Source organism: Oscarella lobularis, chromosome 1, assembly GCF_947507565.1.
Source record: "Oscarella lobularis chromosome 1, ooOscLobu1.1, whole genome shotgun sequence".
Taxonomy (NCBI): domain Eukaryota; kingdom Metazoa; phylum Porifera; class Homoscleromorpha; order Homosclerophorida; family Oscarellidae; genus Oscarella; species Oscarella lobularis.
In genome coordinates, this window is record NC_089175.1 from 4,623,819 (window position 1) to 4,648,771 (window position 24,953).

Consider the following 24,953-nt stretch of genomic DNA (forward strand, 5'->3'; position numbering starts at 1 on the left):
GTGAGCTTGTTCTGAGCAAATGGACGAGGAGATCGTTTACCACTCTCTCTGAGAACACATACGACTATATACGGTGAAATAAACAGCGCTGGGAGCGCCTACGAGTTGTACGAGCTTTACCTAATTTGGTATCCTTCATGTTCCCTTGCTGGTCTTCATTGTTTCACTCAGAATACCATAAAAGGGCCTACAGACAAAGCAATGATGTCATGTACACCGCTATAAATGTGCTCTAAATCTTTACTCAAAGACAGTTGAAACATAGAGGAAGCAATGCACTGGAGCTCAATTGTCCTGATCTTTCTTAGCCTCGTTCCGCTCTCATGTCAAAACAAGGAAAGCAGCCCTAACTGCCCTCTCCAAAAAGGCGACAGAGTATGCTACCACACTAAAAAAACCAATTTGTGTAATATAACGTACCAGGGACTACCGGGTCACCCGGGATCGACAGGCATTAGGGTACATGGAGCATGTACTTTCCCCTCTCAATGCTGAAGCACCCGCGTCTAGGGTCATAAAGGAGACAAAGGAACGCAAGGAAGCGCGGGAAGAAACGGAGACAAAGTATGCACAGGCACTCTTTTATAAGTGAACGTTATATATTTACAATTACGTAGGGTGATCAAGGTGCTAAAGGATCTCGTGGCCTTCTTGGAAAACAGGTTACTTACGCTTCTTTATTCTATCGTCATCATTGAATTTGAGTAGGGTCCTGCTGGTGTTGTTGGACCTCCTGGTTCCCAAGGTAGACAAGGTGCAACTGGACCACAGGGACCTCGTGGAAATACCGGAATACAAGTACAGCTCGTCGTGCTCTGTATCCCAATTATTAAATTTATTAATTGCAGGGTGAAACAGGCATACAGGGCCCGAAAGGACAAAAAGGAATGCAAGGAATCAAAGTACATCGCTGTTCGCCTTCTTTACTGCATTACGTGATAAATACATCAGGGAGAAATTGGACCCACAGGGCCAAGAGGGAGAGGAGGAATTGACGGAATTCCTGTATTACGTCAAACGCTCGATTTGCACATACTTTAGGGTCCACCGGGTCACACAGGACAAGCAGGACCAAAAGGACCCAAAGGAGATAAGGCGTGTTTCTTTCGAAGATTAGCTAAAGACATTGTTTAAAAGAATTAAATAGGGAGAGAGAGGATTAATTGGTCACAAAGGAGAGCGGGGACTTCAAGGAATACCAGGACCTGACGTAAATGACTTTGAACTCTTCTTGATCTTCTAAAGTCACCCCATTAACTAGATAGATGAAGAGATTCTGAAAAGGTTGAAAGAACAGGTATGAACTGACAAAAATATGTGGCTCGTCCTAGTTCATCCATCTGTAGATTGTAACAGATCTCAAGTCTTCACTCGGTAAAGTATTGAAACCCATTGCATACCTTGTTGGTGATGTGACAGATGGTACTTACTGGCAAACCTATTCTTCCGGTAACAAATACAATTATTCAAATTATTAGGCAATTAAGACCTTTGCCTGTCAGGCCAGGTAATTACTCACTGGTCAACTAGCACGTCAGGTTCCTCCTATCCATCCAAGGCGGAATGACGTATAGCAATGGTTACATCACCGTTCCTGAATCTGGGATTTATTTCATTTACTTCAATTTGTACTCTGATGTACCATCATCAAGATATCAGCGTCCTACCCTTTATGTTGATTCGCGTCGTATTGGCTTCTCAAACTATTATCACGAAGACACTCACGACAAATCTCATTATATTGGACTGCTTTGGAATTTGAAAAAGGGCAATCAGTTGTCTCTAAGAGCGCAAGGTATTGGAAGCTTGCGAATGTTACGATACTATTTTGCACCTGACCATTCTTGTTTTGGCGCATGGAAAGTAAACTACTAACTCTTCAAAGTACAAAACTGACTGTTTCGTGTTGGGTGCATAATTAAGATGTATGCAGTCTCAAACTCCGCCACAATGGCGCCCATTGACGTCGCCTTCGTACTGTTTTTACTCTGGAGTCTCCTTTATCCAGTTAGCCTGATAGAAAACTATTCCTAATTTAGGAGAACTGGACTTTGACGCCTTGTGCTCTTCAGAGTACTTTTAGCGGCAATTCTAACGTTTGACAATATGTCAGCTGCCCGTTGAACTTGTGGAGTGATGAGAAACCAAACTCCCAAAATGCAGGCTAAGAGGATGAAGAAACTGCGACCACGGGATACCAGTTTATGGACCGTTGGGGAAGGACGGCGTTGCGCCGACGGATTTGGATAAGTGCAATGGGAGAATGGATATGGGGCAATACGTTTATCACACTACCAACGGAAAGGCGCCCTAGATATCAGTACACTCCTACTAGTGAGTGTATTGGGTTTTAGCAATAAATATATAACGGGTTTATATTTAGACATGGGTCCACCTCCTCCCGGAGGCCGTCCTCAGCCCCAGCAGCCCACTGAAGGGAACATCCAAAAAGTCGGCGACGGGTCTACACCGACCTCTCAAGGTTATCGGTTACCATTTTACCTTCGATTTAGTCTCATTTCTGTTTTTAGCCATGGTTGCTATGCCAGCGTTGTTTGTCACTGTTCTGGCTCTCATCTTTCGCCTGTTGGCTGTCTAATTGTGACGTCTTATTTATTTGCTGTTTAGTTCAGTCGACGATCTGACTCATCTGAGTACATATATATTAGTCGATTGTAGAGATGGAGAAATCAAAACCGTCTCTGAGGTCGTGCGATCCGTTTTCTAATTCTTTTCTCTTCTTATTCCTCCACTGCTCAGAAGTCTGCTGCACCATAGAGTCTGAGACAGATGACTTACTGATCAGATCATTGATCTATGACATCAATATGTCAATACAGGATGCCGATACAGTAGTGAGTCACGGTGAGTCACATTGTCCGCAGTGAGTCATTCACTCTCACTACTGAACTCATTCGCAACATGGGCTCGTCACTCTCGTATCCCGAAGTCGATTTGGCCGGCAAGGTGGCCATCGTTACGGGCGGCAATACGGGAATAGGTTACGAAACAGGCAAGGCTTTCGCCAGGATGGGAGCTCGCGTCATTTTGGCGTGCCGATCGGAGGAAAGAGCGACTGAGGTCGGTGTTTTGATCATCCGTTGCTAGATCACGTGTGCAGCGTGTGCGTGCAGGCGATCGCGAAAATGCGAAGCGAACTGGCCGAAGCAAAGCCCGTGTCAGGAGAAGATATCAACGTCGAATTCATGGCACTCGATTTGTCTTCGCTCGCGTCGGCACGAGACTTCGCCAAGGCCTTCTTGGCACGACGTCTTCCGCTTCATCTGCTCGTTCTCAATGCAGGAATCGCAATGATCAATCCCTTACGTATATTAATTAATTAATTAATTAATTAAAAATTAAATTAAATTTTTCTAAGAGCTGACTGATGATGGGTTGGAGAAAATGTTTCAAGTCAATTACCTCGGTCATCTCTTGATCATACTTCACTTGCTCGAGCTGCTCGGTTCCAGCGGTCCCGACGTCCGCGTCATATCTGTGTCGTCAGTTGCGTACAAATCCGGCACTCTCGATTTGACAAACATGGACGGTTCCAAATCATATGGCAGATTTAAGTTCTACGGAAACTCCAAGCTGTATCAGGTAACGCATCAACTAACTAACCAACTAACTTCTAATGAACCCTCATTGGTTCTTTAGATCATGATGACGTTTTATCTTCAAAAGAAGATTTCTGACAGCGAAATAGCATTCTCGTGTCTTAATCCTGGCTTCGTAAACGCTTTGCATGCAACCCAAGAGGTACACATTTCAATCATTTAGGTTAAAACAGAGGCCACGAGAGGATTTGAAGATTCCGCCTTTTTAACGGCACTAGCGAAAGCAACTCATGCACTCGGTACATTAGAGATATTGATACATAGATCATGCTAACGACTTACCGGTTGTTTTTAACAGGTGTGGCACGAAGTGCAGAGAAGGGAGCTGCAACGTCAATTAACGCTGCAGTCAATCCTGAATTTGCCAATGGAAAAGCACTATTCTTTGAAAGCTGCAAGCCTGCTGGTGTCAAAAGTCTTGCAAGGTGCGCCGTTTGCATATATGAGTCTTCATCCTATCGACGTTCCCTTTCTCTCCGCGGCCTAGAGACGAGACTCGTCACGAAGAGTTATGGACGTACAGTATCGAGTTATTGCGCAAGTACATCGACGACGAGTGCGCCACTAAGCTGACTGACATGGGTCTGACGATTTCGTCGTCCGAGGCTGCCGAGAGCCTCGAAAATCAAGACGATTAAACCACGGATCTTAGAGATCTCCTCTAAGATCCGTGATTAAACGAAGACGGAGAAGAAGACGATTCTTGGAACTGAATATATGCATCACCTAAAAAAATTAGTCGTTGTGCCTTTGCTTACTTCTCTTCATACTTATCCACTTCATGCTTAGCACATCAGCGTTGATTTTATTATATCCCATCGAAAGTGTCTTGTCATTGTGTTTTGAGTTGAACAGAATGTAGTCAATACGGGTGCCGAGATAGTGAGTCACGGTCACATAGATATCTCATTTGCGGCATGGGGGCTTCGCTCTCGTATCCCGAAGTCGATTTAGCCGGCAAGGTGGCTATTGTGACGGGCGGAAATACCGGAATAGGCTACGAAACAGGCAAGGCTCTCGCCAGGATGGGAGCTCGCGTCACTCTGGCGTGTCGATCGGAAGAGAGAGCCACAGAGGTCGGTCCAACCGTCGCTGCTAGACCACGCATGCACCGTGCAAGATCTTCGCACACTGTAGGCGATCAAGAAAATGCGAAGCGAGCTGGCCGAAGCGAAGCCCGTATCGGGAGAAGATATCAACGTCGAGTTTATGGCACTCGATCTGGCTTCTCTCGCGTCGGCACGAGACTTCGCCAAGGCCTACTTGGCGCGAAGTCTGCCGCTTCATCTGCTCATTCTCAATGCAGGAATGGCAATGCTTCCCTTACGTATCTATTTATCTATATTAGATAATTAATTATTAATTTTCTTGTTACTAAGAGCTGACTGATGACGGGCTGGAGAAACATTTTCAAGTCAATTACTTGAGTCATCTCTTGATCTTACTGCACTTGCTCGAGCTGCTCAGCTCCAGTGGTCCCGACGTTCGCGTCATATCCGTGTCGTCAGATGGATACGAATACGGCACTCTCGATTTGAAAAATATGGACGGTTCCGAGTCATATGGCAGAATGAAGTTTTATGGAAACTCGAAGCTCTATCAAGTAAGCACATCGACACACCTCTTGGACACACACAAAATTTTTTCGAAGATTATGATGACGTTGTATCTTCAAAAGAAGCTTAGGGAAATAGCATTCTTTTGTCTTCATCCTGGCAAGGTAAAACAACTTTCCAAGCTAAGAGGTATTTATTAATTATTTGTTCAACCGAGATAGCACGAGGAATGAGCGATTCTACGTTTCTGATGGTGATGGCCAAAATATTTGTAGCAATGGGTACAGTAGGATATCGATTGATCGATCGATAAGACGTCTTATTTCTGAATAGGACGAAGTCCAGAAAAGGGAGCTGCAACGTCGATCAATGCCGCAGTCAATCCGGCATTTGCTAACGAAAAGGCACTTTATTTTGAAGACTGCAAACCTGTTGCTCTCCATAGCCTTGCAAAGTTCGCTCTCACAACTATCACGAGCCTTTGCCCCAATGTCCCTTTCTCTCCACCTAGAAACGAGACTCGTCACGAACAGTTGTGGGAGTACAGCATCAAGTTATTGCGCAAGTTTATCGATGACGATTGCGCTTCTAAGTTGACTGACATGGGTCTGACGATCTCGTCGTCGTCGGAGGCCGTTGGGAGCCCTGGCGACGAAGACGATTGAATTAACGAATAGCAAGACGTTCTCTAATTAAGGAGGAAACTTTTCGTACTGTCCACTTGCAGACAAGTCTTAATTGGCAATCGATTGTAAACTATCCGAACAGCTATCTAGAAGCAGTTCAGCACAACTAGCGAGCACCTGACACAAAACCTACATACGTACTGTAGTGAAGTATGAATTATTCCAAGTGCTGCTTGCTGTGAATACAGTGGATTGTCTATGTCCCTGTCTCACGGCCGACACAATAAAATTAGTTTGTGCTTCAGCTGCGCGCTTTGTTGAAATAAAATGTTTGCTTAAAGTAAAGAAAAACGAGAACAATGGGCGCATCGCTCTCGTATCCAGAAGTCGATTTATCGGGCAAGGTGGCCGTCGTGACGGGCGGAAATAGCGGAATAGGCTACGAAACGGGCAAGGCTCTCGCGAGAATGGGGAGCTCGCGTCATTTTGGCGTGCCGATCAGAGAAAAGAGCAAAAGAGGTCGGTCGGTCGGTCACGATCGTCGTTGCTTAATTAACAACGTGCATCGTATAGGCCATCAAGAGAATGAGAAGCGAGCTGGTCGAAGCGAGCCACGACGTTGACATTGACGTCGAATATATGGCGCTTGATTTGTCGTCTCTCGCGTCGGCGCTTTTACTCTGGAGTCTCCTCTATCCAGTGACTGTTAGCCTGATAGAAAACTATTCCTAATTTAGGAGAACTGGACTTCGAAGCTTTGTGCTCTTCCGTTTAGCGGCAATTCTAACGTTCGACAATACGTCAGCTGCCCGCTGAACTTGTAGAGTGGTGACGTTAGACCTAATCCCAAAAATTCATGGCCCATTGGGGACGGAGAAACAGCAACCACGGGTCTTAGAGAATAAAATCCGCGTTGGAATTTTGGTCCTCGCCGAGTAGTGTTCGTCATTTTCTAACGTCTCCGGGCAATCAACGGCAGTCTTGTTCTAAGAAATACCCTGCCACTAGTAAATGGTAGAAAATTGATTGTACCTGCATGAAAATTTGACTTTACGAACTTGTTCTTTCTTGACGCGAATCTTACGTTGATCTATGTGCGATCTACTAACTGCCTTGAAGCTCCTAGCTAGCGGATCCGATCAGGCTTTAGCAAACGCCCCGCCAGCTGATTTCTTAGCTAGGCTCTATAAATTGCAGCAGTCCCTTTTCTGTGCAAATGTCTTCGGATTGTGAACAGCAGGAAATGAACTAAACTCGACTTTTAGTTCAAAGAGGCCGAAGAATTGAATCGTCCAGTATCTATGGTGGAACCAAGGGTGACTCACCTGGCCAGCAGAAGTGAACGCCAGCCTAGAAACTGAAGAGAAGACCGACTGTCTGGGCCTTGGTTTCGGCATAGTTTCGGCGCAGTTTCGGTGACTTCCCGACTGCCCGACTGCCCTGGGTGACTGCCCTGGGTGGGCCCCCTGGTGACTGCTTTTCTCTAGCTTAGCGTGCGCTGCCTGTTACAGATACTCATAAGCCATTTTCAAAAAATTTAGGCAGCACGACGGGTGTAACAAAAGAGAAAATACTACTAAATCGAAAAAATTGATAACAAGAACATCTCTCGAATCTCGAGTTGACCCACGTGCTTTGCCATGCCAACTGTCTAGCTGACTTGCATGTCCTATCAAATCGTTCAGTGAGCACTCCGCCTAGCGGTTGATTGCACTCCGCCTAGCGGTTGATTTTCTCATTTCCTAGTAGGGTCTTTTATCCATTGCAGCAATCCCTTTCCTGGGTAGTGCTCTTCAAAAAGGTGTTTGATATTTGCAACGTCCCTTTTTCTTTTTACTGTTTCTCTAAAATAGCCAAGCAGCTGGTCTCCCAATTTTTCTGAATCTTCTTTTAATTCGTGGTTAGAAGGAATGAGATTTTTGTCAGCTAGATCGCTTAGAAACGTAGACGTTGGTGTTAAAGTATTGAGCTCTTTAATGAGTTCCTTTTCGTGATCCCCAAAGTATGTGTTGTATAAGGCGAGGACTTCCTCAGAGTCACTGCCAGAGTCGCGACCGTTTACCATTGCTGCCTGAGGACCTTGTGACGTTCCCAGGATCCGTTTTTGTAGCTCAAGAAAGTTTTTCTTGAGTTCTTCCACGTCTTTCTTTACGTCTCTCTTGTCTTGTCCCTTGAGTTCTTCCATGTCTTTCTTGAGTTTTTCCATGTCTTTCTTGAGTTTTTCCAGGTCTTTTTTTTCTGCTTTAGTGTACAATGTGTTCTCAAATGCATCGATTTTCTTGTTCAGGTCGTCCAACGTATCCTCCGTCTCCGTATTAGTCGGTTCAAAGCCACGACGGCGCATTGGGCTATCATCTAGGCAAACGTCAAACCCTAATTTTCTACAGTCAAGAGAAGTACACAAACCTTTTTGCGGCCCAGGCACATTGATATCACTACCTATCGGAATAACAGGAGCCTACACTAGGACATCTCGTCATTCTCTCCTCTCTTACTAGCGGCATTTTCCGTTTCCGTCCTTGAACTACCCTGCTGCCCATCTTTATCCGGAGTAGGTTCCGGTCTTGTCACTGCTGCAATAGCCTCGTTTACATTGGTTTCTTTGAACATTTTCTCTTACCATGAGGACTTTCACTGACATTGCTACTCGGCCCTGGCGCGGCATGGGGACGAACCGACTGCAGTTGCATTGAATCAACCGGCTGCCCATCTGAAAAAGAAATCATGCTAATACAACGTCTTTTTCTTTAGAATTCAGTCCTACTTCCTGTTCCACCACCAGCAGGTGGACGCCCGCTGATATTCGGTTTGCGTTTGGGTTTTTTGCACACGATAATAACGATAATAACGATTACTATCGCTACTCCTATTACTGTGCCGACAGCAATCCCAGCAATTGCTCCTGATGATAAACCATTTCCTCCAACTACTACTCCGCCTGCACCGGTGTCGTTTTCTCCTACACAAAACAAGATGATGACGGCCAGACAAAAATCAGAAAGGACCAACTTTACCTGGCTTGCTAATCGGGATTGCAGACATAAAAAACGGAGTTGAAATTTCAGAGGTAGGTGTTTTAGACGTAACAAACGGAGTTGAGAGCGTACTATTCTCTATAGTTAGACCGGTGAGAATTCTAGTTGAGTTCACATGACTTTCCGTGTAGTTCCCAACGGCCACGACAGACACATTGACTTCACTGACGTTCAAATTTCGAGCGCCAATGCTGATGTTCGGTTGAAATCGAATGGCCGTCATTGAAAGCCCCCACTCAACCCTGTAATAGATGGGAGGATCGTATCGATGGTTCGGATCGGTGGGCGTATTTTCCCAGGCAAGCTCCACCGAGCCATCTCTTCCAACCTTTTTCGTAAATGAGACGCTGTTTGGCCTCCCTATAACGAGTACAATTAACTTAGACAAACACTAGGCTGCTGCCCGCAACGGGCGTACTGATTATCTCCACGTTGATTGACTGAGATTCAAACGTATTTCTTGCAGGAAGAAGAAGTCCTTTGCCTTTAACGAAAATGCTTCCTTCGTCCAATCGCGACAGTCTACAAAGTTTTAAAACAACGGTTGCATTTGAAAAGATGCGTTCTTTTCGTTCCGAGCACGGAATGACGCGCTTTGTTTCATTGTGGACAATCCATAGTTTAACAGTATCAGCTTGATACCGAACAAATGCAGGCAGATTCAGATCTGAATCTTCGTAAAGGATCCGCTTCCGAGGTCCCTCTATTTCTATAGTCGGATCATCTACAGAAGTATAACGTAATTGGAAAATTAATTATGAAATAATTAAATAATTTTACTAGTTACGACGTAAACGATTGCGGCTTCGCTTTCGCCGAATCCGTTTGGCTCGCACGTGTAGCTCCCGTTGCTACTGCGCTCCGCTCTAAACCGTAGTGTCTGCTTAGATGCGAAACCAGATTTCGGCAATATGTCGAATGAAGGGTCATCATCGTCGATAACGTTCCCGTTGTGACGATAGACGACACTCGACGAGTTAAACGACCGTCCGTCTGAAAAGGAGCAGAGAAGTGTAACGTGTTCACCCAAATTTACTCCTTGAGTGGACGTCAATTCAACCGTTTCTCCTAAATATTCATTCAATATACCAAAGACGTCGCAAAAAGTCGAACAGCTTACCATTTACGACTGAGAATAGGAGAACGATTAGTAGCACGAGGTGCGATGACGCAAGATTACGTAAGATATTCCTGTTCATTCTATCCTAGTACTACAGAACCGATTACACACAGACACTCAAAGATCGCGGTCTGCCTTACCAGTTACGAGTTAGTTTTATTCGATTTATTCTTCGACGGGCGGCCCGCGGCTGACCGGATCTCACGGGAAAGCTGAGAGCTGAGAACCCGCCGTCAAAACACGTCACGTCGTCGATAGATAGGCGTGTAACGCGGCACTGCTAAAGGAGATCAAGAGACGAGAGGGGCCGCGTGGCCGCGAGTAAACGGCGAGTTATGCGATTTGCTTGCGTGCTTATGTAGCGTGCGTTGCTAAACCTCATGATCTCATTCAAATAAGAGAACTTTTTTGTGCCGAACGCTCGGCAGCCTTGAGGATCTATAAAAAAAAGCCAAGTAAGTGTCGTATACAGCCGTCAACAATTGTGTAATGAATGTAACAAATTAATTAATTAAGTAACTATAAATAATCGTCCACCTCTGAAGTCATTCATCGTTGCACGGACCCCTTTAACTCTCAGACGGCTTTTGTGGGAGCTCACGGACCCCTTGTACGTTTGAGTATCATTTCGTCATCGTCGCTTGGGAAGTCCTAGAACGGCCAAATTTTGATTCGAAACTAGCTACAAGTACATCAACCGGACGAGGGACAAGATTTATAAACTTCAGCTCGGCTTTCTTCAGTACATTGTATTCAAAACTGGCGTGCATGCGGCAAGAATGTGAATTTTTCAGTTTATCAGATAAAGGCATTGTTTTAAATATCGAAGACCTGCTTTGTGACAATGTGTGGAAAATTAATTCGTTAAATATTCATCTTATCTTGAGTGCACATGATTGCCTCTGAAGCCATTCTCATGCACAGTCTCTCATCACACAAATCCTGTGTTCTGCGTCTACCATTGCAGATGTACGCAAATTTATCGTAGAAAAGACAAATTTCTTACCATGGAAAAGCGCTTGGGAAAGCGCTTGCGAAGTCTTTCAGCAAGATTGTTGTTCTGTACGCCATTGACGAGAGCGTCGAGTACAGCAGCAAAACTATCTTTCTCAGGATTTTCCTTCATCCACTGTCGAAGACATTGCGATGCTGCTTGATGCTTTGCCTTTTTCTGATTGCGCTCACTGACATGTCTTGAGATGGATTCAATAAAGGCTTCCCCTAGGGATGGTTCTATCGCGCGAAATGTATCTTTCCAGTCGGAGAAAATAATTGAACTAATTTCTGCAATGAGTTCATTAGACTCGTTCAGCATAATGAATTCATTGGGCCCATTGGACTGTCTCTTACGCCAGCACCGGACGAGAATTGCCACGGCAGCAATAACGAATGCCGATAAAACTGTACCAAGGACAATGGCAATAACTAGAAAAAGATTACGGTAACTAAAAAAGGAAATGAATTAAGCAATCGCCTAACCTTTAGATTTCCCAGCATCAGTATCGTTAGGGGTACCAGGAAGTGCTACAGACACACGTAATTATCGATCAAATATGCTGAATTTGAGTCATGACTTACCGAAACAGAGTAGAGACGGTTCGTCACACTTGGAAACGACAACGGGACACTGAATTGGAACTGGCTCCTTCCTTCTGTGAGACTCGGTCTCGTTGAAATTGAAGAGATAGTAGTAGTTCCCATGGGTGTTCGCTCGTCTTCTTCTCATTTCAATATTGGCAGCTGGATGGCACAGATAGGAGTCACGGTACACGCAGACCGGCAGCTCCTTGTCTCCAACACTAGCGTACACGACATCGCGCTCCGGATCTCTGAAGAAGCCAACTGGCCCTAAAAAAGTGCAAAGCAATTATTTCACGCCGTGACAAAAAGTGTTGAGACTTACTATCGGGATCTAGACCGGTTCGAATCCTCGTCAAGGTTTCGTCGCTTTCTGTTCCGTTTCCAACAGCGATGATGGACACCGGAAAGTCCTCACAAACGCCGAGGCCGTTGATTGTCACGTTGGGCTCAAAGACGTGTCCCGTGTTCCCTTTCCATTGGACTTCGTAATACATGACGAGATCGTTTTTATAGCTTGGATCAGGTGGTACAAGATTCCAGTAGAGCTCAGCAGAGTCCTTTTTCACCACGTTCTCGCTGATTTGGACACTGTTTGGCTTTCCTGTAAAAAGAAATTGTTCAGAGAAAAGAAATGACCGACTCTCAGACGCCCATGCGTACGTATTATCGCAATTTCGACAGACTCGTTGGATCGAAACTTTGCGTTGGTACTTCGCAAATTGCCAACGCCTTTGACATAGTATTGCCCTTCGTTGAATCGAGACATCGTCAGGTTCCAGCACACGGTCCGATTGGTGAAAACGTCAACGCGCTGTATCGAGCCTGGAATCCCTCGATCCGATTCCTTGTGAACGACGCTCAGAGTCAAGCTGCCGGCCTGATAGAAGACGGCCGTTTCGAGATACAGCCGCGAACCTTCGTAAATGTCCCTATTCAGAGGCCCTCGTATATGAATCGTTGGATCATCTACAAGAATAAGGAAATCATGACATCATTATAGTTATTAATTATTTAATTTATAACGTTCAACGTTAATGAATAAATTGACGAGTCACGCGGCTTCTCACCGGTCAGAATGTAGATGATAGCTTTATTGCTTTCCTTGACGCCTTTCGGCTGGCACGTGTATGTTCCGTTGTGGCGGAGATCCGCCCGAAAAATTTTCAGCTTTTGCTCCCCGGATCCCACCGTCTTGATTTCGTCAAACTTCGAATCGTTGATGGCCTTTTCGTTGAAACGATAGACGACGGTCGAGGGATCGAATTTTTGCCCCACTGGAACTTGGCACGTAAGTTCGACGTAGTCTCCTATTTTCACGGCTCTAGACGAGTTCAGCGTGGCCGCCGCTTGCGAATCACCTAATTTCTTTTTGAAACTAGACACGCGTCAACTCTGTGAACGTACCTTCCACGCGAAGGACTAGCTGGAGAACGAGAAGTAATCGCAGGAAGTCCTGTCGACTCTGTATGTCGTTCTTGAACATTCTAAAGTAATAGATGTCAAAGAATACGTTTGCGAGTGTACTGAATCTCATGTTTTGAACAAGAAAATTCAATACATACTCAGGGGTGTTAGGATATCACACGGAGGCGGTGCGAATCGTGAGAACTTTCGGAGGTGTTTGAAGAAGTGCGAAGCACGCGCGGGTGACGGCAACTCACCTGCCAATAACTTAGACCTGAACCAGCGTCGCCGGATCGAACCGCCCGAACCTTCCCGAACCAGGGCCCGAACCTGCGCCACGCTAACGTGCGCTGAGCGGATGTAAATAAGCAATAAAAACACCTAGTGGCATCTAAAAAAAGACCACCAGCAAAGTTAAATGCAGTTACACTAAACTTTCACAGCGAGGCGATTGGGATTGGGGTGCACCTGATGGAGCAGCTTCTACCGCTAGCTGAAGTTTACCGTTTTCTTCCGCCACGTGGTTTCCGTGAGAAGAACGTTTTTCATCCTGCTGACTCGGATAAAAGACGTTGTCGTCACCTTCCTCTACATTTCTCAGTGGACTGTTCACAGATCCTGATCCTGACTGCCGATTACCGTCATTGGGAAGGAGATCTAGTGCCGATTCCCTTCTGCAAGCAATGCGCTCAACACGCATAAAAAAGCTACTTTTATATGTTAACCTTGGGATATTTTCATTTTTCTCCAAACTCTTTTCTGTGCGCTTCCGGATGACCAGAGTTACTACTATTGCTACTGCTATTGCTACTGCCATTGCTGTAGCGCTAACAGCAGCGATCAGCCTCAATGAAGAATTCCCTTTAGCTTCTGGGGAGGAGGCTGTAACAACCACTGAACCGGCAACACCTAATAGACCTGATTAATTAAACGTCTGCAACCACGCGCAGCGTTTACCTGATGTAGAAGTGGCGATGTTGCCCGTCAATTCAGTTTCGTTCGGAAAAGGCAACAACACGGTCATTAGCACGAAATCGGTCACGTCAACTCGACGCACGTTTGATCTCTTCGACATATTGCGAACATTGGAAGCAGTGACATAAAACTCCGTCGTTTCGACCCTATTTAGAGCAAAAGCAGCGGTAGACTGTGAACCATCCACCGCATGACTCGACCACAGATCAGCCCCACTGGGTCGGAAGTACACTTTGTATTGGTCAATTTGACTGTTTCCATCAAAGGGAACAGTCCAATTCACGAAAGCAGTAGCTGTTTCCATTTCAAAGATAACCGTGGGAGTGAAGAGATGGGGAGCATCAGGCGGGCCTGTAAACGTATCATTTCAATGCAAATCGCCATCTTTCTCTCACTCGAGACCCTACCTCTGACAGTCAAAATTACTCGTTGAAAAAGCTTGACCTTCGATCCAAGCGAGTGACCAGCAAAATTGCACTCGTACGTACCGCTTATATTATACGTTGCTTGCTTTATCATCATGACCCCGTCAGCTGTGAAGAAAAGATGGCTACTTGACGTCAGCTGTTTTCCGTTGCGATTCCAGACGACGCTTTCAGAGATTGACTGATTAGGACTGCATTTGATTGCCGCGCCATCGCCGAGCGCGATTGTTCTATACGCGTTTGGCGCGTAAAACCGCAGCGCTCCGCTATCTAGAATCCACACCCTCAACTAATAAATATTTTGAATTGAAAATACGTACCTTCAACTTTGACTTCCGCCTCCTTTGATACGACTGATAGCGTTATAGACGAGCACGTTCGACTGTTATTCGCGTAGCACGCGTACATCCCCGCGGCACTCTTCGGGGCGTTGGGAATAAATAGCGTACCCTTGACGTAATTGACCTGATATTTATTTCCGAGTTTCTCAACGAACGTTCCGTCTTTTTTCCAGTATATTCGAGCAGGAGGATTGGCGGTGACGTTGCAGGACAGATTGATGTCGTACTCTTCGAGGAAGGATCCACCTTGGGGACCCTGTGCTATCACAGGCGGATCTGTGAAGCCTTTTAGATACAAAACAAAATATTGTTCTAATAAAACGCCTACGCACATTCGACTTCCAAGGCTTGAGCGGTCGACGAAGTCAACGAGGGGTACTGGTTGATCGCTTCGCACGTGTATTGACCAGCGTCGGACAACGTCACGCTCGAGATGACGAGTTTTTCATTGAAATTTCCCCCAATTTGATAACGGGGCTGAGAGCGAGCATCTATCTTGACCCCTCCAAAATACCAGAAGACGTGAGTGAAGTGCGAGCCCGAGCAGCTCAGAGTGACAGGCGATCCCTTGCACGCCACCGTCTTTGTGTTAGTCGGTTGAACACTCGGCTGATCTTCTCAGAAAAAAAACGAAAATCGAGTAGATGAGTTAGAACACACACACGTATCTGACGCTCACATATAACGCGAAGAGATTTCGAATTGCTCTCGTAGACTGTCTTGTCAGAGGCTTGCGCTATGCACTGATAGGATCCCGAGTCGTCGGTATCCACGACGTCGATGTCGAGCTCGGACAAGTCCGAGTTGAATTTATAGTGAGGGTCGGTCGTGTCGATGATGGCGCGATTTTTCTTCCATTTGACAATAGTTAGAGGACCGGTCACCGTGCAAGTGAAACTCGCGTGGTTATTTATTGGAACGTCTTGAAGCGAGAGCAGCTCCAACAACACAGGGTTCGACTCTGAAAAATAAAGCAATTAGCGGACGATCACGTTTTTCGCACGCGATGCCTAATTATAGGGGTTCAACAGCCGCGTTCAAATTTTTCGATTTGTCCGTTTTTAGGCAGCTATCATTTAGTAATGCGTTGATGTCTTTCAGCAGACTGTGTACACAGCTTTGATTCGTTACGGCTATCGCACACGCGCATATTGAAAGCGGCTCGAACAATGCTCGGACCACCCGCGGGCGGCGGCTCCCATGCAGGCCGGGTGTGAACACTGAGATCATACACCATTCGTACGGCGACAGTGCGTTACCAGAGACAGGCCCATGCACAGCAGCTGCTGCCCGCAGCCCGCGGCCCGCAGCCCGCGGCCCGCGGTTACAAAATTAACCACAAAAAACACCGAAGTCCGGTGGGAAGATAAGTACGTTGCTTGCTCGATCGAGTCTTACCCGCTCTAGTCGTTAGACTGGTAAATAGCAAATGGAGAACGGCGCGCTGCAGTGCGGAAAACGACATCCTTAAGTCTAGAAGTAGGAAGTTGGAAGTCGCTGGCTGCTGGCAAAGAGTCTGTTTAGCCGTTGCTGAGGAGTGTCCACCGTCTTGTGCTCAGACTTTGCGCTGCCAGGCTCTGTGCCCCTTTGCACTGGCCGTTTCTATTCGTTTTCCTTGACTGCTGTTGACTCACGTGATACCTGCCGGCCTCTAAACCAATCAGATAGGCTCCGCTGTACCAGAGCCATATACAGAGACTGTAGACTGACTACTTCAGTCTCTTTACTGCCTTGATCGTGATATTAAAAATATTTGGAGCTATCATAATTTTTTAGCTCGAGTTTCTCTTATTTCGATCGACATAATGACTGTCCTTATATCTTTTAACCCGATATTTTTCATATCTCGTAGTCAAACACATTTTTTAGTTGCAAACGTTCTAAGCTCATCTCTATTATGACCCCATACCTGTGCTGGTGCCCAAGTAGGGGTCCCAATAACATTTTATTGCAAATCCTTTAGACTAACCTCCTTGTCTCAAGTCTTGCAGAGTCGATTGGTAATCCTTCGAAGCGTTCATTAGAATCATCTTCACGTCGCAACGATGTCCGCATTCTCTCATATACTAATAGCACTTAGCAGTTTGAATATGAGTAGCAGTTAGACTTAGGTAGACCTACTTTTCCAAGCTGTGGCCGACCTCCGCCGAGGAAGAGCAGAACAAACAAAAATCCAGGAGAATAGTAACGCGCGCTCGTCCTGTGACATGACACTTCGCACTGATGAAGAGCTCTAGCTTTCTCCCTAGCTTTCGCAGTGTAGAAACGAGTCGATCAGGAAGGTGCTTCACCGTGAAAGGTCATTTTGTTTCCGCATTTCAGTTTCTATCGAAGGTCACATTTTCCGCATTCTTCTACTAACAGGAAAAATGAGGGAAACCCCCAGCGCGTCAGAGCATACTAATCCACTGGCGCGAAAATCTACAAAGACGGAAATAAGAAATAAACGAGTCTACCTACTTGACTCTCGAGTCTCGACCAAGGGCCGGGCCAAATTAAAAAAGAAAGGATTTTCTACATAGGATGTTATAAACTAACAGAAAAACCAACAGGAGAATCGTTGAGCATTCAGTTACAGTAGTTTGATTAGACTGAGGAAAAAGATTGCACCGTCGAAGAATGCATAGCTTCTTGTGCAAAAACAACTTGGTCATCGTTCTTTGCCTTTGGATTAGTAGTACTTCTTGGCATTTTCATTTCGTTGTCAGCCTTGCTATTTCTGAAATTTGTGTTATAGCTTTCAAAGCTTGTTGCTGACTTTGGTTTGTTTGGCCGACTGTCGCTGCCTTCACTTTGAGAAGTGTGCACTTCCAATCTGCGTTGGATCAGGAGATGTTTGACTCTCTTTCGTTGAATACCACAAATGATTGCTATAAGTACTGCGACAATTATAGTCAGACACACACAAACAGCAACGATGACACGATTCAGTGATGCAGCTGGCATGCCAGCAGTGGTAGAGGTACGAAAGACACCTACAAGAAATCAATTGGGTACTAAAGTAGTTCAAGTCAAACATATTCTACCTGATGTAGTAGAAGCAGTAGCTGAGACCGTTTCAGGTAGACTCGCATTCGAAGAAAAAAGCAATGACGTCAGGTCTGAAACGTCAACTCGAATTACATTAGACTTTTCAGAAAAATTGCGATTGTTGTGAGCCCTGACAAAGAACTCCGTCGTTGCAACGTTCGGTAATGCAATTATAGCAGAATGTCGTAAGCCGTCCACTGCGCGACTCGACCATTGACCGCCATTGCCTGATCTATAATATAACCAATAATCAATAATTCGACTGTTGCCGTTGAAAGGAGAGGTCCAATTGAATTCGGCAATCGCACGCCCATTCTCAAGTTTCACTCCTTGGAGGGAAAGTCGAGGAGCATCAGGTGGACCTGGAAGCGGACATGTCTGGTTAGCGAAACACCTGAAGCGCTCTGGACCCTTTACCTCTAACAGTCACAACGACTCTTTGAAAAAGTGTGGCCATCGGTGCAAATAGGCGACTTCTAACGTTGCATTCGTACGTATTGCTTAGGTTATACGTTGCTTGGCGTATAGTCATCTGTCCATTGGTTGCGAGAGTGAGATGTTTGGTCGATGTCAGCCATTTTCCGTTGCGACTCCAAACAATCGTTTCTGATTGCAACGACTGGTTGGCTTTACACTGAATTTCGGCGTTTTCTCCGACCGGAATCGTTTTGTACACGTCCTGAGAATAAAACGGAACAGCTTCCCCGTCTAAAAACACCACCACAATTCAATTTCCTTTGTATATGTAGTATGTAGTTTTGCTGAATCGCTGCTTTACCTACAACCTTGATTTCAGCTTCTTTTGATTCTATAAAAGTGCTTGTGCAGCTGTAGTTAGCCAAGCACGCGTACTTCCCGGCGTCGCTTTTGACAGAATTTTCAATAATTAGTGTACCTTCTTCATAGTCAACTTGATATCGCTTGCCAAGCTCCTCGACCGATATTCCATCCTTTTTCCAATAGATCAGAGCGGGTGGCACGGCGCTGACGTTGCAGAATAGATGGATGTCGTACTGCTCAAGAAAAGATCCGTTCCGAGGACCTTCTAGTATAACAGGTGGATCTACAGAAGGAAATTGTACTAATAAATTAAATAGCTTATGTATTTGAAAGTCCGCACGTTCAACTTCGAGCACTTGCGTTGCTGATGACGCTAATGAGCTGTACTGGTTGACGGCTTTGCACGTATATTGGCCGGCGTTCGACAAAGCTACTCGGGAGATAACTAGTCGTTCATTTGCATTGCCACTGATTTGATAGCCAGCCTGATTTTGAATTTCCACTTCACTGAACCACCATAACACGTGAGTAAAATCTTTTCCAAAGCAACTGAGAGTGACAGTCGATCCTTTGCAGGCGAACGTTGTTGCATTCGACGGGTTAATGGTGGGCTTAGCTATGTAAGCATAAAATTATTGCCAGACTAGTTGTACCTTCTAAGTTTAACCTAGTACACGAAGAGACTTTGAATTGCTTTCATATATCTTTTTATCAGCACCCTGCGCTATGCACTGATATGACCCCGCATCAGTGGCATCAACGGAGTCAATATCAAGCTCAGACATGTCTGACGTGAATTCATAGTGAAAATCGGCTAAATCAATAGTGACGTCATCTTTTTTCCATTTGACTACGGTTAGTGAGTCTGTCACAGCACAGATAAACGACGCGTGATTGTTTATTGGAACATCCTGAAGGGACAACAGCTTCAGATTGAGATTTGCTTCTGCTTAAAAGAGAAAGAGTCAACGGTGAGCTGAGCAGAGCTATAAACAAATTTGAAGAGCTATAAAAAATTATTTATAGAGCTTGGTAGCTATTTGCATGTGACGCAATGGAGACCACACGCCAAGTAAATGAGTAAGAGTCGAGTCGTTTGAAACCCACCCACAGCAGCAGCGTTCAGGGTTCACTCTGACAGCTTAAGTCGTGCTTATATAAAGTCGCGGTTTTCTGACCAGAGTGGTGAGAAAAATTACGGATTGCACTTATTGAAATCGGCCTGCACTACTGAGAGAGGACCCCACGTTCATGCGCAGGTCTCACCACCAGCCATTGCAGACGTCGTTAGACTGGCAAACAGGAGTTGCAGAAGAAGAGAGCACTGAAACACGGTCATAGACACCCTCACACAGAAGTTGAAATTGATGGTAAACGGGATCATAGCAGGCACCCAGCTGATCGAGAAACTGCGAGAACCCACGTACTGTTGACGGGAACGATTTTCAGTATCGTCTGCACAAACAGGATTCTGATCAGCTGTTTGCCAGCGTGCGTCCAGGGCGCGTCCTGGGCAACGATAAACATAAACATAAACATTACAGTCTGACTTACCCAGCTTCTCCTTTGAATTTTGTATGCTGTATGGCACCGCGCACCTGTTGGGCGAGAGCTGGAGAAAAGCAAGACAAAAAACAGTACAGTACTTGTATGAGTAATGGGTTTCCCCCCTGAGTCAATCCCTCTCCCCCTCCCGATTAATGCCAAAAGCCAAAATGAAATGGAAACAAGTAACACCTGTGCTAATTTTCAGACACAGAAACGACGAGATGTATCAAAAGGAGCGCGACATCCTTCAGAACAAAAGGTTCAGCATGGCGATCTAACTCACCCTTTCTGCCTGAAGGACCCCCGCAAAACCGTTAGCGTAGGTGCTCCTCTCACTTTAACCTCAACGTTTGCTTATGATGTCCACTACCGGTTTAAGGCTGCAACAAGGAGTTCTCTCTTACCTCTAAAACAACGGGTCACCGCCTGTGCCGTGCAAGGCGTGCAAGCCGCAAGAGATAATCCGGGATCCTACTTTCGCTTTGCTTATTGAGCAAAAATCATTAAATTTGACAAAGCCAATCGGCAAATCGTAGTAAGATTCAAAAAATTGATTTGGTTGGCCTATATAAACAGACTGCTCCAAAAATTGACGAAATTGTTGTACTTGATTCTCGTTTTCAAAGGTGTTAGCTTTTCCCCCACATTCTACCTTGTTTAATCAATTTAATTAATTGCTGCAGGGCGAAACAGGCATGCAAGACCCAAAAGGTAAAACAATACAGGTAATCAAAGTACATCACTGTTTGCCTTGTATACGTGATACACGTGATTCAATTACGGAAAAATTGTACCCACAGGGCCAAGAGGAATTGACAGAATTCCTGTAATACGTCAAATCGCGCTTTGCATTCATTGGGTGTAACAAAAGAACGAATACAGTTATACTGTACTGGTAAATCGTGTGAGAAAAAAATTGATAGCAAGAACATTCGTTCTTTAGGAACTTCTCTCTTCTCTCAAATTTCAAGTTGATCCATGTGCTTTGCACGACTGTCCAGCTGGCTTGCAGCTCCTAGCAAATGCTTCAGCAAGCGCTCCGCCTCGCAGTTGATTTTGCTCATTTCCTAGGGTCTTTTATCCAAAGCAGCCCCTTTCCTTGGTAGTGCTTTTTAAGGAGGCCTCTGATAGCTACAACATCGTTCGTACGTTTCACCCTTTTACTAAAGTAGTTGACCAGATGACTCCCCCAGCCAGTTTTTCCATTCAAATTATGGTCAGCCGGAATGAGCTTGAGATGAACAAGTTCATGTAAGAAAGCAGGCTTTGCTTCACACTTATTGAGATCTTCCTTGAGGTGATGTGCTCCATCGCCAAAGTAGTCGTTGAAAACGGCAATCTCCCTGTCAGAGTCAGAGACACAATGCTCTGGCAATGACAGCCGTGAAACGGTATCAGGATCGACGACAGCCACTTCACCATTTCCTTCTATAAAATTTCTTCTTAGCTCACTGTCAGCGTGATCTGCAAAAAGCAATCGTTAATTAGCACGTGCATTTTATGTGCACTGCAAATTCAGCAAAATAAAACGTTACCTTCCCCTTTCTGTTTGGCTTTCAGACACGAAAAGCGGCGAACAAGTTTTTCGACTAGGTCAGCGCGTTCAATGTAAACAAGAGCGCTGTGTAGTTCATAAATGTAATCTTTCTTCGGATTTTCTTTGATCCACTTTCGCCGACATTGTGACGTCGCCGACAAACATCGGTCACCGACGTTACTCACCGTCCGATTTTCTGCCTTGGCTTGGTCAATAAAGGAGTCATCTAGTTCCATTGCGCGAAAGACCATCTCCCACGTCAAGCAAACTATTGAGTCGGCGTCCTCAAAGGCTAGTTTAAACAAAGACTACTACAAATCCTTAACAATTCACGCTACGTATCACCTTTAAGTTTATCGCCCTCCACAAATGGGGCCCTAGTAGACTCTAGATAAAAGAAAACCCTATAAGTATTTGGCTGATAGAAGACGTCATTGCTACACCTGACCTTCAGGCTTAGGGACACTTGGATCCTGCACCGGCAGCACAGGTTGCTGATTTTGAGGATGTGATTTTCTGTACAAGTACCAGAAGCAGCGGCAAAAGCAGAAGCACCGGAAAAACCAGAAGAACCAGCGCCAGAAGTAAAGTATCAGTAGTATTGCTGCCAAACTAGCACCAACCACAATTCCACTGACGACTAGAAGATCGTCAATAATTAAAAAGAACACTTTTCACTCGAGTGCCTACCCTTATGAGTTTCATCGGCGAAAGTGGTCTCAGTAGTGTTAGGCGCTGCGGATGCACAGGCTCATAAAATCTTATCGAGAAGCTAGATAACGAGTCTCAACTTACTGGGACAGAGGAGATGGTTATTGTCACACCACGAAACAACAACGGGACACTGTATTGGAACAGGATTCTTTCTCCTGTGAGACTCCGTCTTGTTGAAACGGAAAAGAAAAAAGTCTGTATCGGTGCCGTTTCTTTGTCTGATCTCAACGTCAAAATCAGGGTGACACACATAAGTGTTCTGGTACACGCAGACGGGCAATTCTCTCCCGTTAATGTAAGCGTAGATTCTTTCATCTGCAGAGTCTCTAAAGAAGGGAATTGATTCTAAAAAAGTATGTCATTATTTTATTTATTTATTTATTTATTTATTCCGAATGCGTTGACTTACTATCAGAATCTAGACTTGTCTGAATCGTCGTTGACATCATGCTACTTTCTGTTCCGTTTCCAACAGCCACAACGGCCACTGGAAACTCGTCGCAACTATCGAGGCCGTCAATGACAACGTTCGGCTTGGAGACATTTCTCGTTGAACCTCTCCATTCAACTCTATAATAAATGACGCGATCGTATTGATGCTTTGGATCCGATGGCTCAAGTGTGAAGCTGAGCTCGACGTAACCCTTTCCCTCACTTTTTTTGCTGATTCGAACACTGTTTGGTCTTCCTGTAAGAAAAGTCAATTTGGAAGAAAAATTCTATTCGCGCGCCTTTCTACGCTCATACTTATGATTCGAACTTTGACGAAATCAGATCGAAACTTCGAGTCAGTGTTCAGCAAATTTCCCCGGCCTTCGACGTAGAAGTACCCCTCGTCGAATCGAGACACATTGGACAGTTTCAATACCACTGTCTTATTTGTGAAAATGGCTTCATCTAGTCGCGATCCGGGAAAGACTTGGCTTGTTTCATTGTGAATCACCCTTAGCGTCACGCTGTTGGCTTCATAGAAGACAGTTACCGTGAGATACAGAGACGAATCTTCGTAAAGGACTATATTCAAGAGTCCGTCTATCTTTATTGCCGGATTCCCTGAAAGAAATAAGATTATAACGTCACTATTATCTATTACGTTTTCTTACGAGTTATGACATAAATGACAGCGGCATTACTTTCCCTAAAGCTCCTTGGCTGACACGTATAGCTGCCGTTGTGACTTCGATCGGCTACACTAATCTTCAGCTTCTGCTTCGTCACGTACTCGGATCCAGTTTTCACAATGAAAGCAAACCGCGAATCATCGATGACGTTTCCGTTGAAACGATAGACGACGGCCATCGGGTCGAACTTCTGCCCATCTGAAGCTTCACACGTGAGTTCGACGTACGCTCCTAATTCTACAGCTCTACTTGACTTTAGAAGGGATTGCGATTGACCTAAATATTGGGTTTGGGCTATGTCGAAGCTCTAAAACTCTCCGCGGCATCGCACCTTCCCCGCGAACGATTAGGAGGAGAACGAGAAAGAATATTGAAGACGGTAAATGACGCCACGATTCGAGTCGCGAGTCGTTTCGGCCGTGAGGTAACATTCTACGAAAACGAGTCAAAGAAAAGGGTCGCTGGGTCTTACAAATTCGATTGGCGTCATTTCGAATCTCATGTTTAGCCACGGATAAGTTCAAGTTACATGAAGGGGCGTGAGAACTTTCGGAGGTGTCTGGGACGACGTGCGAACGACGCGTGGGTAACAGAAACTCACCTGCGGCGAACGAAAGAGGAGGAGAAATTCAGAGAATCGTGCGAACTGCGCCACAGCCTGCTTGCTAGCTAACGTGCGCCGATCGCATCGCTTCGAGAAGCTTCGAGACGCTTCGAGTACTGTACCGAAATATGCAAATACAGCAAATCTATAAAAAAAACAGCTAGCGGAGACCTGACTGCAAACAGTGGAGGGCTGAAGCCTAAAAAACGACATAAATAAAAAGCGGAAGTTACACCATAGATAAAAAGTTCGTGTAACCATAGATATAAAACGTACGTTTTATATCTATGGTTACACGTCGCTTTCAGACGAGTTTGGAGGAAGAAACGATGTTTGACTGGTTTGGCTCAGAAACGCTCTTCTTGTCAGGAGAAGGAGGAAAGACGTCCTCATCACCGTAACCACGTGGCGGTAGAACCTCTTCTGGTACAGTCGTCAGTGGGCTGTCTAAAGATCCTGACTGCTTATTACCACGGAAAATGAGACGCTCTTGAGATCCCCTTCTGCAAGCAATGTGCTCAAAATGTATCAAAAATTGATATTCGTATTCGCTAACCTCGAGATGCTGTCACTGCTGCTTTTTTCTTGACAGTTTGCTTTATCTGTCACAATGCGTTTCTTGCGGCAAAAGCAGCAGCAGCAGACAGACACCAGTCCAATTATTACTACCGCCCCGGAGATACTACTGGCAAGGATAATCACCAATAAATTCACGTCAGCGGCCGCGGAAGAGGTTGTGACCGTTGTCACAGCGCCTAATAGAGACCCTTGACTAATTAAGAACACTAGCATGTGCCAATTTACCTGGTGTAGAAGTGGCGACATCTGCCACATCGGTTTTGTTAAAAACAGGTAGCGACACGAGCATTAATAACTGAAGCTCGATCTCATTGACTTGACGCACGTTTGATCTTTTCGACGAGTTGCGAATATTGG

The 24,953-nt window shown here is 45.3% G+C and overlaps 7 protein-coding genes across 18 annotated transcripts; 3 read left to right on the plus strand and 4 right to left on the minus strand.

Annotated features, from left to right (window-relative positions):
- The first annotated feature begins 48 nt into the window (after positions 1-48).
- On the plus strand, positions 49-2,301 carry LOC136192603 (complement C1q and tumor necrosis factor-related protein 9-like). 7 transcript variants are annotated; one of them, XM_065981282.1, is made up of 13 exons: positions 49-73; positions 172-211; positions 266-375; positions 424-459; positions 511-564; positions 618-662; positions 709-798; positions 849-902; positions 952-1,005; positions 1,042-1,210; positions 1,262-1,297; positions 1,347-1,449; positions 1,503-2,301. In XM_065981282.1, exons 3-10 carry the CDS (start codon positions 274-276, stop codon positions 1,132-1,134), a joined length of 528 nt encoding a protein of 175 aa, XP_065837354.1. In that variant the 5' UTR covers positions 49-73; positions 172-211; positions 266-273; the 3' UTR covers positions 1,135-1,210; positions 1,262-1,297; positions 1,347-1,449; positions 1,503-2,301. The 7 variants fall into 7 exon arrangements, with proteins under 7 accessions (XP_065837354.1, XP_065837370.1, XP_065837363.1 ...); XM_065981291.1 differs by lacking the exon at positions 49-73 and having other exon boundaries at positions 177-375; XM_065981266.1 differs by lacking the exon at positions 49-73 and having other exon boundaries at positions 177-253; positions 309-375; positions 424-564.
- A 600-nt stretch (positions 2,302-2,901) lies between these two features.
- On the plus strand, positions 2,902-4,415 carry LOC136199742 (retinol dehydrogenase 12-like). The gene is made up of 7 exons (XM_065990037.1): positions 2,902-3,081; positions 3,135-3,327; positions 3,380-3,603; positions 3,661-3,735; positions 3,784-3,859; positions 3,919-4,045; positions 4,108-4,415. The coding sequence occupies exons 1-7, from the start codon at positions 2,923-2,925 to the stop codon at positions 4,256-4,258; spliced, it is 1,005 nt and encodes a 334-aa protein (XP_065846109.1). The 5' UTR covers positions 2,902-2,922; the 3' UTR covers positions 4,259-4,415.
- A 77-nt stretch (positions 4,416-4,492) lies between these two features.
- LOC136199628 (retinol dehydrogenase 12-like) lies at positions 4,493-5,841 on the plus strand. Its single transcript, XM_065989869.1, has 7 exons — positions 4,493-4,696; positions 4,758-4,947; positions 5,000-5,223; positions 5,272-5,340; positions 5,394-5,457; positions 5,510-5,630; positions 5,688-5,841. The coding sequence occupies exons 1-7, from the start codon at positions 4,538-4,540 to the stop codon at positions 5,839-5,841; spliced, it is 981 nt and encodes a 326-aa protein (XP_065845941.1). The 5' UTR covers positions 4,493-4,537.
- A 2,683-nt stretch (positions 5,842-8,524) lies between these two features.
- Positions 8,525-10,221, minus strand: LOC136199629 (uncharacterized). The gene is made up of 7 exons (XM_065989870.1): positions 10,098-10,221; positions 9,958-10,048; positions 9,618-9,905; positions 9,256-9,561; positions 8,817-9,197; positions 8,567-8,761; positions 8,525-8,529 (listed from the first exon to the last, which is right to left on the minus strand). The coding sequence occupies exons 2-7, from the start codon at positions 10,034-10,036 to the stop codon at positions 8,525-8,527; spliced, it is 1,254 nt and encodes a 417-aa protein (XP_065845942.1). The 5' UTR covers positions 10,037-10,048; positions 10,098-10,221.
- A 469-nt stretch (positions 10,222-10,690) lies between these two features.
- Positions 10,691-16,866, minus strand: LOC136199924 (neuronal cell adhesion molecule-like). Of its 3 annotated transcripts, XM_065990237.1 has the most exons (13): positions 16,805-16,866; positions 16,397-16,749; positions 16,082-16,334; positions 15,363-15,644; positions 15,016-15,297; positions 14,663-14,959; positions 14,325-14,612; positions 13,900-14,268; positions 13,668-13,851; positions 13,447-13,616; positions 13,200-13,333; positions 12,943-13,022; positions 12,759-12,896 (listed from the first exon to the last, which is right to left on the minus strand). In XM_065990237.1, exons 3-13 carry the CDS (start codon positions 16,146-16,148, stop codon positions 12,893-12,895), a joined length of 2,157 nt encoding a protein of 718 aa, XP_065846309.1. In that variant the 5' UTR covers positions 16,149-16,334; positions 16,397-16,749; positions 16,805-16,866; the 3' UTR covers positions 12,759-12,892. The 3 variants fall into 3 exon arrangements, with proteins under 3 accessions (XP_065846310.1, XP_065846311.1, XP_065846309.1); XM_065990238.1 differs by lacking the exons at positions 13,447-13,616; positions 13,668-13,851; positions 13,900-14,268; ... (5 more) ...; positions 16,397-16,749; positions 16,805-16,866 and adding exons at positions 10,691-10,912; positions 10,964-11,382; positions 11,437-11,481; ... (1 more) ...; positions 11,861-12,139; positions 12,199-12,504 and having other exon boundaries at positions 12,606-12,896; positions 13,200-13,288; XM_065990239.1 differs by lacking the exons at positions 13,200-13,333; positions 13,447-13,616; positions 13,668-13,851; ... (6 more) ...; positions 16,397-16,749; positions 16,805-16,866 and adding exons at positions 10,691-10,912; positions 10,964-11,382; positions 11,437-11,481; ... (2 more) ...; positions 12,199-12,504; positions 13,101-13,191 and having other exon boundaries at positions 12,606-12,896.
- Positions 16,867-17,173: 307 nt separating this feature from the next.
- On the minus strand, positions 17,174-20,455 carry LOC136199927 (probable oxidoreductase PXDNL). Its single transcript, XM_065990244.1, has 9 exons — positions 20,446-20,455; positions 20,048-20,105; positions 19,760-20,002; positions 19,161-19,442; positions 18,834-19,109; positions 18,492-18,776; positions 18,131-18,421; positions 17,710-18,075; positions 17,174-17,658 (listed from the first exon to the last, which is right to left on the minus strand). The coding sequence occupies exons 3-9, from the start codon at positions 19,875-19,877 to the stop codon at positions 17,270-17,272; spliced, it is 2,007 nt and encodes a 668-aa protein (XP_065846316.1). The 5' UTR covers positions 19,878-20,002; positions 20,048-20,105; positions 20,446-20,455; the 3' UTR covers positions 17,174-17,269.
- Positions 20,456-20,850: 395 nt separating this feature from the next.
- On the minus strand, positions 20,851-24,947 carry LOC136199925 (uncharacterized). 4 transcript variants are annotated; one of them, XM_065990243.1, is made up of 14 exons: positions 24,822-24,947; positions 24,574-24,772; positions 24,015-24,520; positions 23,745-23,845; positions 23,663-23,689; positions 23,396-23,611; positions 23,040-23,345; positions 22,702-22,980; positions 22,374-22,637; positions 22,269-22,313; positions 22,027-22,218; positions 21,924-21,965; positions 21,577-21,870; positions 20,851-21,505 (listed from the first exon to the last, which is right to left on the minus strand). In XM_065990243.1, the coding sequence occupies exons 4-14, from the start codon at positions 23,842-23,844 to the stop codon at positions 21,102-21,104; spliced, it is 2,169 nt and encodes a 722-aa protein (XP_065846315.1). In that variant the 5' UTR covers position 23,845; positions 24,015-24,520; positions 24,574-24,772; positions 24,822-24,947; the 3' UTR covers positions 20,851-21,101. The 4 variants fall into 4 exon arrangements, with proteins under 4 accessions (XP_065846315.1, XP_065846312.1, XP_065846313.1 ...); XM_065990240.1 differs by having other exon boundaries at positions 23,396-23,689; XM_065990241.1 differs by lacking the exons at positions 24,574-24,772; positions 24,822-24,947 and having other exon boundaries at positions 23,396-23,689; positions 24,015-24,535.
- Between the last annotated feature and the right edge of the window lie 6 nt (positions 24,948-24,953).

What these genes read in the sequence shown, in the direction of transcription:
- LOC136192603 (XM_065981249.1), top strand. Translation starts at nt 226, where the DNA reads ATGTGCTCTAAATCTTTACTCAAAGACA. An exon ending in TAAATCTTTACTCAAAGACA is followed by an intron (nt 254 to 308) that starts GTTGAAACATAG and finishes GATCTTTCTTAG; the next exon opens with CCTCGTTCCGCTCTCATGTC. An exon ending in AAGGAATGCAAGGAATCAAA is followed by an intron (nt 903 to 951) that starts GTACATCGCTGT and finishes TAAATACATCAG; the next exon opens with GGAGAAATTGGACCCACAGG.
- LOC136199742 (XM_065990037.1), top strand. Translation starts at nt 2,923, where the DNA reads ATGGGCTCGTCACTCTCGTATCCCGAAGTCGATTTGGCCGGCAAGGTG. An exon ending in CGCAATGATCAATCCCTTAC is followed by an intron (nt 3,328 to 3,379) that starts GTATATTAATTA and finishes AATTTTTCTAAG; the next exon opens with AGCTGACTGATGATGGGTTG. An exon ending in CGTGTCTTAATCCTGGCTTC is followed by an intron (nt 3,736 to 3,783) that starts GTAAACGCTTTG and finishes TCAATCATTTAG; the next exon opens with GTTAAAACAGAGGCCACGAG.
- LOC136199628 (XM_065989869.1), top strand. Translation starts at nt 4,538, where the DNA reads ATGGGGGCTTCGCTCTCGTATCCCGAAGTCGATTTAGCCGGCAAGGTG. An exon ending in CGGAAGAGAGAGCCACAGAG is followed by an intron (nt 4,697 to 4,757) that starts GTCGGTCCAACC and finishes CGCACACTGTAG; the next exon opens with GCGATCAAGAAAATGCGAAG. An exon ending in GAAACTCGAAGCTCTATCAA is followed by an intron (nt 5,224 to 5,271) that starts GTAAGCACATCG and finishes ATTTTTTCGAAG; the next exon opens with ATTATGATGACGTTGTATCT.
- LOC136199629 (XM_065989870.1), bottom strand. Translation starts at nt 10,036, where the DNA reads ATGAACAGGAATATCTTACGTAATCTTGCGTCATCGCACCTCGTGCTA. An exon ending in AATCAACGTGGAGATAATCA is followed by an intron (nt 9,198 to 9,255) that starts GTACGCCCGTTG and finishes TACTCGTTATAG; the next exon opens with GGAGGCCAAACAGCGTCTCA. An exon ending in AATCCCGATTAGCAAGCCAG is followed by an intron (nt 8,762 to 8,816) that starts GTAAAGTTGGTC and finishes TGTTTTGTGTAG; the next exon opens with GAGAAAACGACACCGGTGCA.
- LOC136199924 (XM_065990237.1), bottom strand. Translation starts at nt 16,148, where the DNA reads ATGTCGTTTTCCGCACTGCAGCGCGCCGTTCTCCATTTGCTATTTACC. An exon ending in AAAAATGAAAATATCCCAAG is followed by an intron (nt 13,617 to 13,667) that starts GTTAACATATAA and finishes CATTGCTTGCAG; the next exon opens with AAGGGAATCGGCACTAGATC. An exon ending in CCACGTGGCGGAAGAAAACG is followed by an intron (nt 13,334 to 13,446) that starts GTAAACTTCAGC and finishes GTCTTTTTTTAG; the next exon opens with ATGCCACTAGGTGTTTTTAT.
- LOC136199927 (XM_065990244.1), bottom strand. Translation starts at nt 19,877, where the DNA reads ATGATCCCGTTTACCATCAATTTCAACTTCTGTGTGAGGGTGTCTATG. An exon ending in AGCTGAAATCAAGGTTGTAG is followed by an intron (nt 18,422 to 18,491) that starts GTAAAGCAGCGA and finishes TGGTGTTTTTAG; the next exon opens with ACGGGGAAGCTGTTCCGTTT. An exon ending in AGTCGTTGTGACTGTTAGAG is followed by an intron (nt 18,076 to 18,130) that starts GTAAAGGGTCCA and finishes GTCCGCTTCCAG; the next exon opens with GTCCACCTGATGCTCCTCGA.
- LOC136199925 (XM_065990240.1), bottom strand. Translation starts at nt 23,844, where the DNA reads ATGTTACCTCACGGCCGAAACGACTCGCGACTCGAATCGTGGCGTCAT. An exon ending in AAGTGTCCCTAAGCCTGAAG is followed by an intron (nt 21,966 to 22,026) that starts GTCAGGTGTAGC and finishes TCTTTTATCTAG; the next exon opens with AGTCTACTAGGGCCCCATTT. An exon ending in AGCCAAACAGAAAGGGGAAG is followed by an intron (nt 21,506 to 21,576) that starts GTAACGTTTTAT and finishes TGCTTTTTGCAG; the next exon opens with ATCACGCTGACAGTGAGCTA.